This window comes from Syngnathus floridae, chromosome 2 (genome assembly GCF_059516105.1).
Source record: "Syngnathus floridae isolate MCC-2025c chromosome 2, RoL_Sflo_1.0, whole genome shotgun sequence".
NCBI lineage: Eukaryota > Metazoa > Chordata > Actinopteri > Syngnathiformes > Syngnathidae > Syngnathus > Syngnathus floridae.
The window spans coordinates 22,593,634-22,608,226 of record NC_142414.1 but is presented as its reverse complement, the minus strand read 5'-3'; the positions used below and the strand labels follow the sequence as shown (position 1 = coordinate 22,608,226).

General features: G+C 39.8%; 1 protein-coding gene across 1 annotated transcript in view; it reads left to right on the top strand.

Moving 5' to 3' along the window:
* Nucleotides 1-14,593, top strand: part of mtcl2 (microtubule crosslinking factor 2) — a 43,109-nt gene that overhangs the window by 15,841 nt on the left and 12,675 nt on the right. The window contains exons 5-9 of the mRNA XM_088368345.1: nucleotides 10,424-10,486; nucleotides 12,535-12,702; nucleotides 12,811-12,964; nucleotides 13,426-13,954; nucleotides 14,151-14,448. Of these exons, the coding sequence (XP_088224471.1) occupies nucleotides 10,424-10,486; nucleotides 12,535-12,702; nucleotides 12,811-12,964; nucleotides 13,426-13,954; nucleotides 14,151-14,448 (1,212 nt within the window). The remainder of the gene's footprint in view (nucleotides 1-10,423; nucleotides 10,487-12,534; nucleotides 12,703-12,810; nucleotides 12,965-13,425; nucleotides 13,955-14,150; nucleotides 14,449-14,593) is intronic.

Below are 14,593 nucleotides of genomic sequence, written 5' to 3'. Positions count from 1 at the left end.
TGAGAGAGAGTGCAAGTGCATGTTGATTTAGGATGAGTCCATTGAGCATGATAAGGTCATCTTGTCCACTTGGGTAGAGCATGGTATTGCTGTATTCTCTCGCCATATTCCAATAATTGAACTGTCAGGAGCCAATTTGACTGACACATCTCACCTTCTTCTCCTATCAGCCGTTGTTTAGGCTCAATGCCAAAGAAAAATCAAACCCAATGTGCAGTTAATCTGTTGAAACTACTCCAACTTCCTCTCAAATTCAAAAACATGTATGTCAAGTTCATTGAAGACTCCAAATTGCCCTTAGGTGTGAATTTGAATCTAAGTGCCATGCAATTGGCCTGTGATGGATGATAATATTGCACACTGCCATCATGTATTACACCATGCACTGTCATTTGAAAAATATATACAGCATGTGCTCAAATGCAGTCTTGCATGAGTTGTTCATATCTTGTGGTTAAAACTGTAGTTGTAAACACACAGCTTTATCCACAGCTTGCTTTGATTTGGGTTAGTTAGTATTGTGTGTTGGAAACATATCCCTCCAACCTCACTAGATAATGTGCCACTTGTGTAGGTGCCCCATGCACATTGGCGGGTTGCTAGGAGGAACATGTTGAACCTATGTGAAAACCTCTTCTATGCTGCTCTGATGGCCGAATTGCAAGTTTTTATCCACGCTAAGTCCATTTCCGCAATTTACTTATTCCAGAGGGAAAGTGCTCCTTGGTATTTTTGACTTTCAGGAAGCCTTACCTATTGTTTCAGACCAAGTAGAGGGATGTAGGGAGAAGGTAGCTACGTACTTTGCTGTGCACTTTTCCATGTAATTGTGTTGATTAAATAGATGTTTGCTGGCCTAATGTGTGGTTAAACCCCAGAATTTCCCTTAGAAATATTCAGATGACTTGTTTGTTTTCCCTTTTTTTCACTCCTTAAATCATTGTGGTCCATAGCCTGCAGGTCATGTCAACAGTGATCATTCCTTATGGTCCTCAATAAAATATGTGTTCTCTCCAGAGACACGTGTTCTTAAATGGGTCAGCGCATCAAAGCAGCTGAACTTAAACTGGCTTAGAGTGAGTGATTGATTAGGTTAAAGACGTTTCAAGGAGAAGAGAACCATGTGACTTCTAAGTATCCCACTTCCCACCAAGAGAAATATATAAGCGCATGAAGAAACATTTTCAGTATCAAGACAAAGTGAGATTGACAGAAATGTCTTTTTATCTATAAATCATGATTTATTTCTTAATTTGAAGCTGTAGAAACACGTGATCTCAGAAAAAAACATTGCCGCTGCATTACTGCCTTTTTAGCGGGGAGTTAATCAAAATTATAGGTTTAATGCCATTTGAGGGATATTTCCTTATAAATGATGTAACAATTTTTTGGAACATTTTAGCTTCAAGGAAAGTAATACACGTAATGTACACACTCACACAAACTAGTGGACACATACACCCACACATTACTTGACAATGCAGCCATTAAGCTATAATTGGTGTGCAGATTACCTCACCTGTGGGAGGACAGATGGGCTCTCTTAAAAGGTTCGGCACTGGTCTCCTTGTGGATCTGGTGTGTCTGATGAGTCCGCACTCACACATATACACACACACATACACGCACACACACGGACACACACACGCACACGGACACACTAAAAAAAATGATGGTTTAGCACGATTAAGAACACACCTCCTGTGTGTGAATAAAGTGATTTAAGTGGTTTATTGATTGTGATAATTATAGCCAGTACACTGTCGATCCATTTTGTGCCCCTTAAGACTTAATGGGCCTTAGTGCTGGTGTCACACACAGAATTTCATCCTTTTTGTTTAGGGAAATTTTACTGAGTCAGCACAGACAAATTCATTCAATACATGGGCGGCTCCTATTTGTACATTACCTTAACTGATAGTATGTGCTTTAAATTACATGATCTGGAATGTAATGGCAGACACAAAAGGTTTTTAGCTGCTGTACTTTGAGGCCACAAAGAGTATACATGTACAGAGCCCATTCTGCCCACTCTCCCTTCATCTGCACAGAACTAGATGAAGTTGCTTCATTGCATTTATAACTTATTACTTTTACTCAATAGCGTGTGAGTGTTTTGATTTGTTATACGTTGTGGTTTCCACTGCAATCCACACTGTCTGCACTGGAATCTTTTTACTCCCCCTTCAGCGTCATGTGCTCCTCTTTTGTTTCCAGTTTCTCTCCTTGTTGTCCCTCACTTATCTTCTTTCCTGAACTCTCTCTTCAACCCTCCCCCCCTTATATTTTCTCCTATCTCCTCCCCTCACTGCTGCCCTCTTCCTGGCTTCAAAAGGAGGCGGCGTGACATCATCAATATGCGGCCGTCTCTTGCTGGGAAGAGGAAGTGGAGACGTGGAAAATGAGGAGCTGGCGCCTCCGGCTGATGCTAGTCTGGCAGCTGCTCAGTTACTAACACTACACCGACGGTGTCGTGTGTGTTGCTATGGTTACCCTGCAGTGTGATGTCCCACAACAGCAGGCAGGGGAAATGCTCTGGACTGTAAAATGATTGTTTATACTGCAGTCGTAGAGAATTATTCAATAAGACAGTGATGTCAAAGTGTTATCAATGCACTTTTTCGTTGCATTTAAAGTCAGAATTATGAGAAAAAAAGTCAGAAACCTGTCACCCCCCCTTTTTTTTTCTTCTTCACTGGCCCTAATCTTCTTCCGTACGTGTGAATCTTATTCGTGTAAAGATCTTTTTTGACTTGACTATTCATTGAATTATTTTTGCTCTAATTAGTGGCATTAAAAAAAGAATTTAAATGCAAGTGATACTATCGTTTATCATGGTAGTTTCTGTGAAACTATATCATCCTGAAAATTAATATTGTGACAGGTGCTTGGGCTTGATACCAATTCCTAGTTTAAGTTGTCCCTAAATATTTTTCAATTTCACATTTTCCTTAACAGCCTCTTTATCTATCTATCTACCTTGTAGGCTTCCATTTGTTTCCTAATTGTTAAATTATGTAACGGGCACAAAAGGACAGAAAGAAAAGCACTGTTCTCTCCGTGCCCCTTGTCCTTTATTTCTGTGCACTAAACCTCATCTCACGGGTGACCAGATTATATGAAAGATGCTGAGTGGTGCCGACAGTCCTCTCCGATTGGATCAGGAGGAAGAGCAAATTCACCAGTTAACTGGAACATTTACTGAGGTGGATTTTTCTGTTAGGATTCTGCAGTACTCAGCAGAAAATCCAATGTGCTCCTGGAAATTTGCTCGTCTCATTTTGAGTCCCAAAGCACAAACTCTGAAAAATGTAACCCAATGCATTTTTAAAAAATCAGTTCAGTATCTTAAAAAAAAAAGGTTATTGTCAATTGCAATTTACAGTATACAGAGATGGCGTGAGAGGTTTGTTGTAGATATGCTCAGTTGAGTGGATGACACTCTAATCCTGCTGTAAAAGAGATTTATATCATTTCGCATGCTTGTAGAGGACACTACTGGACCATGACCACGGGTCAACTCCATCGAGATCACAATATTAATAGTGAGACCAACTGAGGTATTTAGCTTTCCCACTCTGAGTCACTTTTGTAGCTGGACTTAAGCGATCATAATAAGAAAACGAAGTACTGTACTTTGTGGTTTATCGAGGAAAAAATGTCTTGCATTCAAAGATGACTAAATATCGGTGACTTTTCTTTTCTAAATGACATTCTATTATTTGCAAAAGAAATGATCAGAAATTGAGCCCAATGTTTATTTTTATTTACATTTTTATACTAACTTGTGTATTCAGAAGCTGTCACATGAGATGTATTTGTTTTGCAGCTGACCATGCATATCTAATTTTGTTAGGATGCAATGTTGAAATCACCTTTTGTTTCCTTAGAATTGTGGATATTTAAGTATTTCTCTTTGTTGGATGGCCAAACAAATTCTTGCGTGCGTGTTGTCCCCTAGGAAAATGTGCATTGCAGCCATTAACAGCCACATATCATGTTTGTTAGTGTTGTTTGTAGTTTAATCAGTGATGTTTTACGTCTCCCACTTTTATAGTCTTTCGGGCAGACAGAATGTCAATAGACTGGTCTGTTTTAAGACCAAGTTGATTTACGCACACATGGGCCTGTGTTGATTGCAGGCCAGCATCTGAGTTATTTTGACGCTCTGCAATCGGACCACAGCAGGACTGTAACTAGGTCGGCTCAGGTCAAAGTGACTCGTGTGTGCAATGATAGTTTTTGCTCCTAATTTTGTCATGTCATTTTCAATAACAGTGGTGAAACGGACTCGCCCATAAATCATTTCGTTGTCATTTTCATTTTCATTCAGTTCTAAAATAATCCAATCAGACTCAAGGCATTCTGTGAAATGTGAAATGAAGTAAAGGAAAGCAGGAAAGTGAGATAAATGCCAAACGCTGAAGGGCAATAAAGAAACTTACTGTACAGTTTCCTTGACAACCTGGGGTGGTGCTAGTCCCCACCACATGCAGTGAAGACAGTGCAGGAAGAGTCGTCAGGAAAATATTGAGATAAAGTCCGATAGATTCACGCTAATTAAATTGTTCAGAGCGGACGGAACAATATGTCATCAACATTGCGGCCTAGCACATTATCTCGGTGCAAGTATCACAAGACCACCATTAGATGCGACTGTCTGCACTATCATTACATTGCAAAACTATACAATTCCTACTACAGGTTTTGCACGGTATACTGCTACAAGAAAACTATCAAGATGCTGCACCATAAAAATGTACCAATGCTACATTTCCGTCACTGGTAATTTGGTGTAGTTTTGACGATAGCAAACAGTTCACCAAAAAATAAGCAAGCCTGGTGGCTTTAAGCTGTTTGTTTGTCACTGGGAAATATGCATTTGTAAGCAGAACACCTTCCAGGTCCTACACACTTACAAGCAAATGTGAAGGGGCGCCACTTGCAGTAGCTATGGAGGACAAAAGGCAATATACACTACAACACCCCAAACTCAGTGCTAAAACTAAGCAAATCAAACATTGTATAAAATGTTCAGCCGAATCATACTGTAAAAGTCTACTATTTTAATGCTAACATTTAATGTGAAACGCCATAAATGGGCTAGCAACATGATTGATATTGCGATGTGTTCTTCATTCATTCATCATCCGAGCGGCTTTCCAACTATACAGTATATCTCTTGCGCTTGACAAATCTATTAGGCTATCCATCATGACGAGACCATCAGGCATCAGGAATTGCTTCATTTGAGTCAGTTCAGGTAATGACATGATGTGATATAGACATATTAATTAACATAACTGGATGATATGTTGATCTCTGGTGGTGGGAACATTTGTTTAAATTAAGTCTCACATCTCATAAATGCCAGGGCTGCGAGTTGGCCTATTAATCCTCCATATGTGTATTGATGCTCGGAATAAACACGCTCCTCTTGCATCGTCTATTGCAGGAAATTATGCTACAATTTATATTCCGCACACAGCTGGACGCTTGCTATTAATCCTGTCACTTCAGATGAATTAGCATAGGAGGGAACAGCAAGACCTTCCCATGGTTTCCCATAAAGCTGCTGAGTGAGGAAGAGGTGCACTTGCAACATGTGCTTGCTTATGCAGCATTTGATCTGAACACTGATCAAACACTCACCCAAAGGTTGCCAGTGGCGTGTCAGGTCCGTCAAAGCCGCCCTTTGCTTTGCTCTCACGTCCAAATATCGGACAGGAGGAACGGATTAACAGATTGTCGTGCACTTTAATGGAGCACTTGTTAAAATGCATTGTAATGGATTAGTTCAATGCAAACACTCACACTAAAATACATCACTGTTAGCAAATTGGAACAAAATGTGAGCTACTACTTCTTTCTATAATGTGGCAAATATCTAATGGCTTCATCTGCATTCAATCACTCCGATGTCTTTCGCTATACATTGCTAGTAAACAAAATTAGGGGCTATATTGGCATGATCATGATTATTTCATTGGTGCCAAGTTGACAAGATGTCTCATCTTCCCAATTTCCTAGGGAGGCACAGTTTCAACTAGAATGAGCATTATAATTAATCAGTAAGGACCGATTGATTGTGGTAAATTGGTTATTAATTAATTGTATCATGCAAAATGGAGAAATCTACCTCACTGCAACGGCTCCGTTGATTGATATGACAAAATTGCCTGCAACGAAGTGAAGCATATCACAGTGCGCACAACCACAGACACACACACGTGCATCCACAGAGCAGATGGAGATTTGTTGTTGGAAAAGCTTTTGTTGTGTGCTGATGTCCTTCCTCACATATGGTTTGTTGGCAGCTCATGTGTCTGCAGAGTGGAAGAGGGGGATGGAGAGCATTGTAGAACTCTTATATTTCCCATGAGCTCAGGTTTTATATTTTTATATTATCTTTGTATGTGGTCAATTTTCCGGCAACACAAGCATCACTGTGCACAAAACGATTAACCCTTACCCTAACGAATATATTGACTTTTGACATTATATTCACAAAGTGATATATTACAGTTTTATTAAAAAAGAAAAACGTTACTTACGTATCGAGGAGCAAATCCATGACATGTAGGTTGGGAGACGGCCACTCGAACAATTACACTATTCCACTCCCACTGCCTCTGCTGCTGATGTCTCCAAGTGGATTCAACCCGTCAGCAGTGATGTGCCAGCAGACAGGAGAGGCGTGATGCAGGTGGTAGAGTGGCCATCTTTCAAACAGCATGTTTTGGGTTCTTCAACAATTACTTTTTTGGGATAAACTAGTAACATTTACTCAAAATCTCTCCTTGTACAATGTACTTAGAATATCTGAGTGAAAAAACTTTAGTACACTCGACATTTTTTACAGCGTACGATATGAGGGCTTGGTTATTTTAAGTTCTCAGGAGCATATTTTATGAAGAGCCCAACAAGCTGCAGCCTACTTAGTGACCTCTTTATCACGCCCCTTTTGCCCTCCTATAATGCATGCTTTCCATGGCCGCCTTCTCCCATCGCATTACCTCTTCCTTTTTGTCCTTCTGTGTTGTTTCATTAATATGCTGCCGTTGGGTGGCTTGCTGACAGGCTTCTGATGCTCTTACCATAGCAACGTATTTGGTGCAGGGCTGCTGGGGGTTTAAATGGACGCTGTTTAACATCTTTTATTCCATTTCATTTCCGTGATCTCATTCCTAAAATATATGCCAAATAAAACAATGAAATCCAATAAATATAACTAATAACCTCCACGTCTTGTCTAATAATGATATGTATGCATGACTCTGCTCATTAAAATTAGTGGTGGTATAAGCATTTACGGTTGAAATAAGATGACACTAAAAATGTCTGAGCACATGATGAGAAATTGTAGAATAGGTAGACAAGTATTCAATAAAAAGAGATGGTTCTTTGGGGACGCCTAACTTTTACTAACATAACGTTTATTGACAGAGATGAAGGAACTCTGCAAACATACAAACATGTATAAATCTCAACGACCACACCAAAGCAAAACATTGTATTTGGTATTATTTAATGCTAGGCCAACATTTTATTCAATCCAAAGTCATTACACAAGTGAGCCCAAATGTAACTCTTTGCAGAAACATGCTGACAAACTAAAATGTGTTGGTTTAGGGGACTATCTTTCCTGCAATGAACAATAAGGTGCAATAGGACCCTGGCGTGGAAAGGAGAAAGGTGAGGCATACTTTATACTGACTCCTCATTAACAATCCTTTGTTGCAAATGTAGTTCAGTTGACCTTAAAGACGAACGATAGCGTTCACTCACAGAAGAAAGCAAATAACATTCCAATTATTACTCTGTATTTAAGAGACAACATCTGGACGACACAGAGAGAATTCCGATCAATATGCAAGTCGGTCTTGTCGGAATGACTGTTCATTTGTTCAAGGTCACTTACTACACTACAATTGTGCCTTATTAAGAAGTGTCTGGAGGCACAAACGCACACACTCACACACACAAAAGCTTCTCTACTAGAAGTGGTTGAAAGTGAGTCGAGCTACGCTAACAAAGAACTACAAACTACTCCCTCCTCATCTTTTCGTTTGTCCCCCCTCTTCTTCACCTTGCATCCTTTGTTCCTTTTCACTCTCTGTTGATTCTTGTATGTCTTTTGTTCATATTGTTCACAACTGCATGGTTATCGTTTCCAGGGAAATTGTAACAGCATTATCATCAAATGGTGAAAATGAAGTGGGAATAAAAAAAAAAAATCTTTTTTATGAATAATTTCCTGTTTTCTGGAATTATCCATTGGAGTTTTATAAATTGTCACATAACTACGAACTAACTAACAAACTAACTAACTAACTAATTAACTAACTAACTGGAAACTAATTAAAAAAAAGGTAAAACATTATCAGGTCACTAGTAAACCAAGCTGTCTTCATCACCTGTAGAGTAACTATAAACCTGAAGGCAATGTGAGAACCAGTTTGTGGTCCCCACCTATTGCATATGTGTTTGAGTGTTTCTGTGGTGAATAATTCATGAAAAAATGTATTGAGTGAAATCCTTCATCCTTAGAAAAAAAATTGAAGATCAGCTCACAAAACTAAAAAGTGATCTGAAATGGGGTGGGAAAAGGCCAGAGAAACTTTTATAAAAATGAGAACATACTATAGTTTGTACCTGAGTAAAAGATAAGGAAAAGCTGTGTTAAAATACAGCGTAGAATAAAGCAAATGTGAAGACACTCACAAAATTGTTATATAGTAAAGATGTTCTTTAGAATATCCCATATAGAATTCAAAGGCATCCAACCTCTTAAAGCATCCTGATAAAATATTTAAATGAGTTTCAATTAAATTCCCCATGAAAATATTAATCTTGATATGCACATATGCTCTAGTTTCTACTGCTGCACCAATTGCCCGGAACATGAATATTGCATGATTTATACATCCTTTGAAGATGTTCTATATATATACATGTACTGTACAGGGCAGGTACATAACTTGCATAATCCATTCAAGTGCATGGAAATTCCCTTTTCAAATGTTGCTATCGCCATACAATCAGGTTTTCCTGGATTTCTTTTGTTTTGCACAGACCCAAGCAGATCAGCCAACTGGAATGGTTGTCTGAAAGTCAAGACCTGGAAGCATGGCGTTCGGTGATGCCAGTCTTGTGTCAAGTAAAGTGTCCTAACACTTGTCAGCTGAAAGCCTGATCAAGTAGTTCCGACATCTTTTCAACTCCCTCCCAGAATCGATAATCCCATTAACAGGAAGGCTTATTGATGATGAGCTATCTAAGAGCCACAGACTGTAGGCACTGTGATAAATATATTTAAGTGGGTTTGGGTCATGGAGGATAAGAGAAATTTTGGGAAAGTATCAGACAGCAAGAACAGTGTGGTGCGAAAAATAAAAAGGTCAGCGTGTTGACAAAACATTGAGGGAGGAGGAGAAAGGAACCATCGGGATGGGCAGAAAATGGGTAGCAAAGAGGGAAGGGAGGAGCTCGTCATACCTATGGAAATGAAAAAAAAAAAGGCAGTGCATTAAATACTGTCAATGTAAAAGTTACACACTCAACATTTACAAGACGCAAATCATCTTCTATCATTTTTTTTGTCCTCCTCTTTCTTCCCTCCCACCATTTTCCTCTTTTGTTGTTGTCCACTGCAGAGTAGCTTGTTGCCATGGAAACACACCGATCCATGATAAGATGGCTCGGTAGTGTGCATTCGCGTATGGGCTGAAGTGAATACGGGATGATGATTCATGAGTATCTAATATGCTGAGCAGACACTTGGATGAGCACAGGCTGATGTCTGTATGAGTAGAGTTAGCATCGTAAAGCAGCTTTTTGCAGGATGCTTTGTTTGTTTGTTTGTTGTTTTTAAATCTTCTCTCCTCTGTCTACTACAAACTGTGTTGAAGCAGTGATCCAGAGGGAGACACCACTGCGATACAGCTGCAGTTCCTCCTGCCAGTGTTGTGTCATGTTATTGCTCCTAACAGTGTTGCCCTGGTGATAAACACCACAATGGCGATGATTATATGCATAGCCATGACAGCTGTACTGTTCGTGTGTCTGGGTGTGCTTTAATGACTGATTTCAAAACACTCTGAATCACAATTTTCCCAACAGTATTTTTCAAATTATTTTCCAAATATAAAATCAATAATTGTTAGTAATCTACAGGTAAAATATTCCATTTAATCAGTTTTGTGGTTTGATTTGTTGAACAGTGAACCAGATGAGATTGTTGGGAACAAAGCCACTTGGTCTATGTTGTGTATTACTGACACCTACAGCACCACAGAGGGAAATAATTGTATTCAGTACTGTGTAGGTCATGTTCTGACATCAATAAATGGAGACGGGTGTATCAAATGCATTGCTGATGATGTGCAACGTATCATGATAATGTGACTTTTTGCTGTTACAGAACTCCCAGAAGAAAAGAGGAGCGCGACCCAATAACAAACCTGACAAGAAGCTTGCCCCGCAGGTAGCATACTCAAGCACACTAAAATATACATTGTTACTGAGCCAGTTTCTGAAAAAAATTGTATGTCTTAACTAACCCAATATGAGCACCATCAAAAGTGGAAATCAAGGAGAGAGGCAGATCTAGATAGCGCTTTAGTTTTTCTACCATTCAGTCATGGTAATAATAATGATAAATAATGAAATAATTATAAAAATAAAGCTTTCTTCAAGGAAACAAATCAAACTGTAATTCTGAACCAGCAGCTTCACAAAAGAGAGAAACAAAGTGTAAAATTCATCATCATACATAATTATAATGGGAGTGATTTGAGTGATCATTTTATGTTATTTATATATAAAAGAAAGAAGTGGTCATAAAAAGTGAACACTGTGGAATGTAATTACTTGGTAATGAAAAGAGAATGAGCCATAAAGTTGTCAGGAAAATAGTACGTCATTTTATAAAAAAGTTAAGTATTGCTTTAGTCTTCAACTGGACTACTTCACAGAAGCGTGTGCATGAAAATAGCACATGCTGCTGCAATTAAGTTCACATACACAAACCCTTGGAGTGATGCATTATGCACTCCACAATTATGATGGACTGAACATAGGCCATTTGATCTTTATTTCAAAACAGATCAATGTGAACACATCTTTTTTTCATTTTATAAACATCAGAGGTGGACGATTTACCACATTTTGCCGGTCGGTCACTCGACTTGGGCACCCTTCAGTTCGTCCTTATTCATAATGTAATCATACGTTTGTCCCACCATCCTCTTTATTTTCAAAACACTTCTATCATCGCATCTCTGGTTGTCACAACAGCTGCCATCAATAACAATGAATTCCAGTGACTTCATTGTTATACAGTTAGAAGAGCATGTCTGCGAGACAAAACAGCCAAAAACATTGCCTCATCGACCCACAATAACATGAACATTAACACAAAAGAAAATATCTGCAGCTTGCCATCCAACTCAGGAATTTATTTAATTTATTTAGTTATTTAAGAATCCCGCAAATTTCACATTAACATATTATTATTAATAAACCTACACACCAACGAGTCCCCCACATATTGGAACATACTGGAACTAATATCTCTTATGGGGAAGTGTGCATATTTTGTCCTTCAAGTGTTCCAATCTGTCCAAGCAAATGAATATCAATGTATGCCGATAAATCAATGTCTGCTGTATATTTTATTGTTTTTACTTCATTTCTGCCAAGTGGCTGCCCTTTATCTTGTTTTTGTAGGTATTTGTGCACGCACATGTTCGGCCCACTCATTGTTTAACATTGTATTGCAAAGATAAAACCAGCATTTAACTGAGATACAGATTTGACATGTCAAGACTAGCAAGAGCTGATCCTCTCATTGGCTCTCGGTCCGAAGCACTTACCATAAATGGTCTTGAATGTGCTGCCCACCTTCTGACTTTATGTGTTTGGAAACACTTCACAGGCTGTAAACCAAATACACCCACGGAGTTGCCAGGGAGGTGTGGTTGAACTGGATCAACTTGGGTCACAGTACCAAGTCATGTGTTTCTCCACACCACAGTGGTGCTTCAAATGACTCTTTGGTTGACTTTCAAAATAAAATTTCTCATTGAGATAACTTACATTTGGAACAGAAGTGAAATGCTGGTTTTGGATATGTATCATTTAGTGTGGATCAGGATTTCTCGGCATTGCTTAACTGAGGTCTACAATTTTCTTTCTCCCATTCCTCCCGTACCCTGTCATAAAAAAACATATTCAGGTACAGCAGAAAATGTTCTCCCAACTGCTGAGTCAACATGCTGCAGCTACAAAACCTATATTTCCTCTAAATGCCCTTCAAATGAACTTAAACAACTGCCATTTGAGAAAAGAATGCAATTTTATTTCGGTGATGTTATAGTCATCTTATTTAAAGAGAGTCTCGTGAGACTTTTAAAATAATTGGTAAATGAATCTTTCCAAGTGCTTGTTTGGTAAAGAAAAAGCTGATGCCAGCTGCGTCATAAAGATTGAGTACTCACTATATTGTGCTTGTCATTTATTCCATCACCACAGGAAGACAGCTCAGACCTCAAGTGCCAGCTCCACTTCGCCAAAGAGGAATCAGCCTTGATGTGCAAGAAGCTAACCAAACTGGTGAAGGACAGTGAGTCCATGAAGGAGGAACTGGCCAAATTCAGGTCCCTTTATGGGGACGTTGACGCCTCCATCACTGTCGAGGAGGTAGTGTATACGTGTAGATAGATACAAATACGATAGATGGGTGGCTGGACGGCAAGGATCAAGGCGCCGAGTTCAGGAGATGAGCTCATTTTATTTGACTGCCGTCAGGTTGCTGACTCCCCTCACACCCGTGAGGCAGAGGTCAGAGTTCACCTGAAGCTTGTGGAAGAGGAGGCCAACCTGCTGAGTCGGCGAATTGTGGAGCTGGAGGTGGAGAACAGAGGCCTCCGAGCTGAGATGGACGATATGAAAGTAGCACAAGGTAGCATTTTGTTGCACTCAATGTTTGTGATTTTATTTTTATGCTCTTGAATTTGTGAAATTCAAAATGAAGGCAACAATTATTGTTGATAATACCTGTACTATAAATACTCTATGCAGATGTCTAATGTCAAACAGTAAATGAATAAATCAATGCTATAGTCAGAAATGAATGTGAACCTTAGCAAAAATAATCTGCAGAATTAAAACAAAAACATTTCGTCTCACTCCACCATAAACAGGGGACTGAGAAATATACATCAGTAATATAGTGATAAGATATGATCGACACTACACTGTTCACTATACATGTGAATGTAAAAAAAAAAGTATTGTATGCTATTATAACACTCATCTATGTTAATGTCTAAGCAAGAATACTTTTTTGGAATACCAGCATTCACCTTCTGACTATTTTGGTTCCCCCCACTGTTGTTTAACATCGCTCCTGCTCTTCTTTAGATGGCTCTCAAGAACTTAGTAGTGTTGGAGTTGGACCAGGGACAGGGCCAGTTGTTGGAGTAGGTGCTTCATCTGAAAATGTCATGGAGCTTCAGAGACACCTCCAGTTTGTGGAGGAGGAAGCAGAGCTCCTGAGGAGATCCCTCATGGAGATGGAAGAGCAGAACAAGCTCCTGATGAATGAAATCAACCGCTATAAATCCGAGCTGCCTCCACCGACAGCGCCCCTCGCTTCGCTGTCAGACAGGCTTCTTCACGACGGGTCGCTCCACTCCGTACAGGAGGGAGCTGTGCTCATCAGCCCGGATGCGTCCCCTCAAGAGGAAGAACTTCGAGTAGCCCGACTTCAGATCGTAGAGCTAGGCGGGAAAGTGAGAAAGCTACAGTACGAGAACCGAGTGCTCCTGTCCAACTTGCAGCGGTGTGACCTGGCGTCCTACCAGCCCCCGTCCTCCTCCTCTTCATCTTTACAAGTGGCTCTGGAGACTAATGAAGAGGCTGGAGATTCAGCCGAGTGTCTCCCTACCAGGTAGTGTCCAAATGATGAATAGCCTTTTTTCGGTTTTGGTTTTGATTCACCATTCAATTAATAAGATGACTAATATTTTGTCGCCTTTTATTGGGCGGGTATTAATCGTCATCCGTTCCACCATTTTTGCTCAAGACAAAGGCTATGGGTCCACTGTAACATAAAATAAAATTATGTTTCTCTCATTTTCCATCAGTTCGCCACACCGCAAAGAACCGTTAGGTGTGGAGAACGTCTCTCTGGAGAGCACTGAGCAAAATAAGATGGACAAAACTGCCGGGCCCAAAGCCTCACCGTTCAGCCTCCTTGGATTCAAGGACCTTGACGCTTTGCTCGCCATGAGGGATCAGGCGCGCCTAATTTCCACAGCGATTCAGCTCATCACATCTCCAGAGTCCAACTGCCTACCGTCCTCGCCATCCATCTATCACAACGTTTTCAGCAACGAGGCGGCAGAATCGGGTGACCTGGAGAAAGCGCAGCCTCACTGCCAGGTTCGTGGTTTTTTGTTTTTTTCTCTCTCTGTAGTTAGAGTCAAAGTAATCCAACAACAGTAATAAAATGAAAAAACTCAAAAGACAACAAAGCTTGTCTTTGTATCAAATAAATAATACCTTTTGAACTGCCTTATTTGACTTA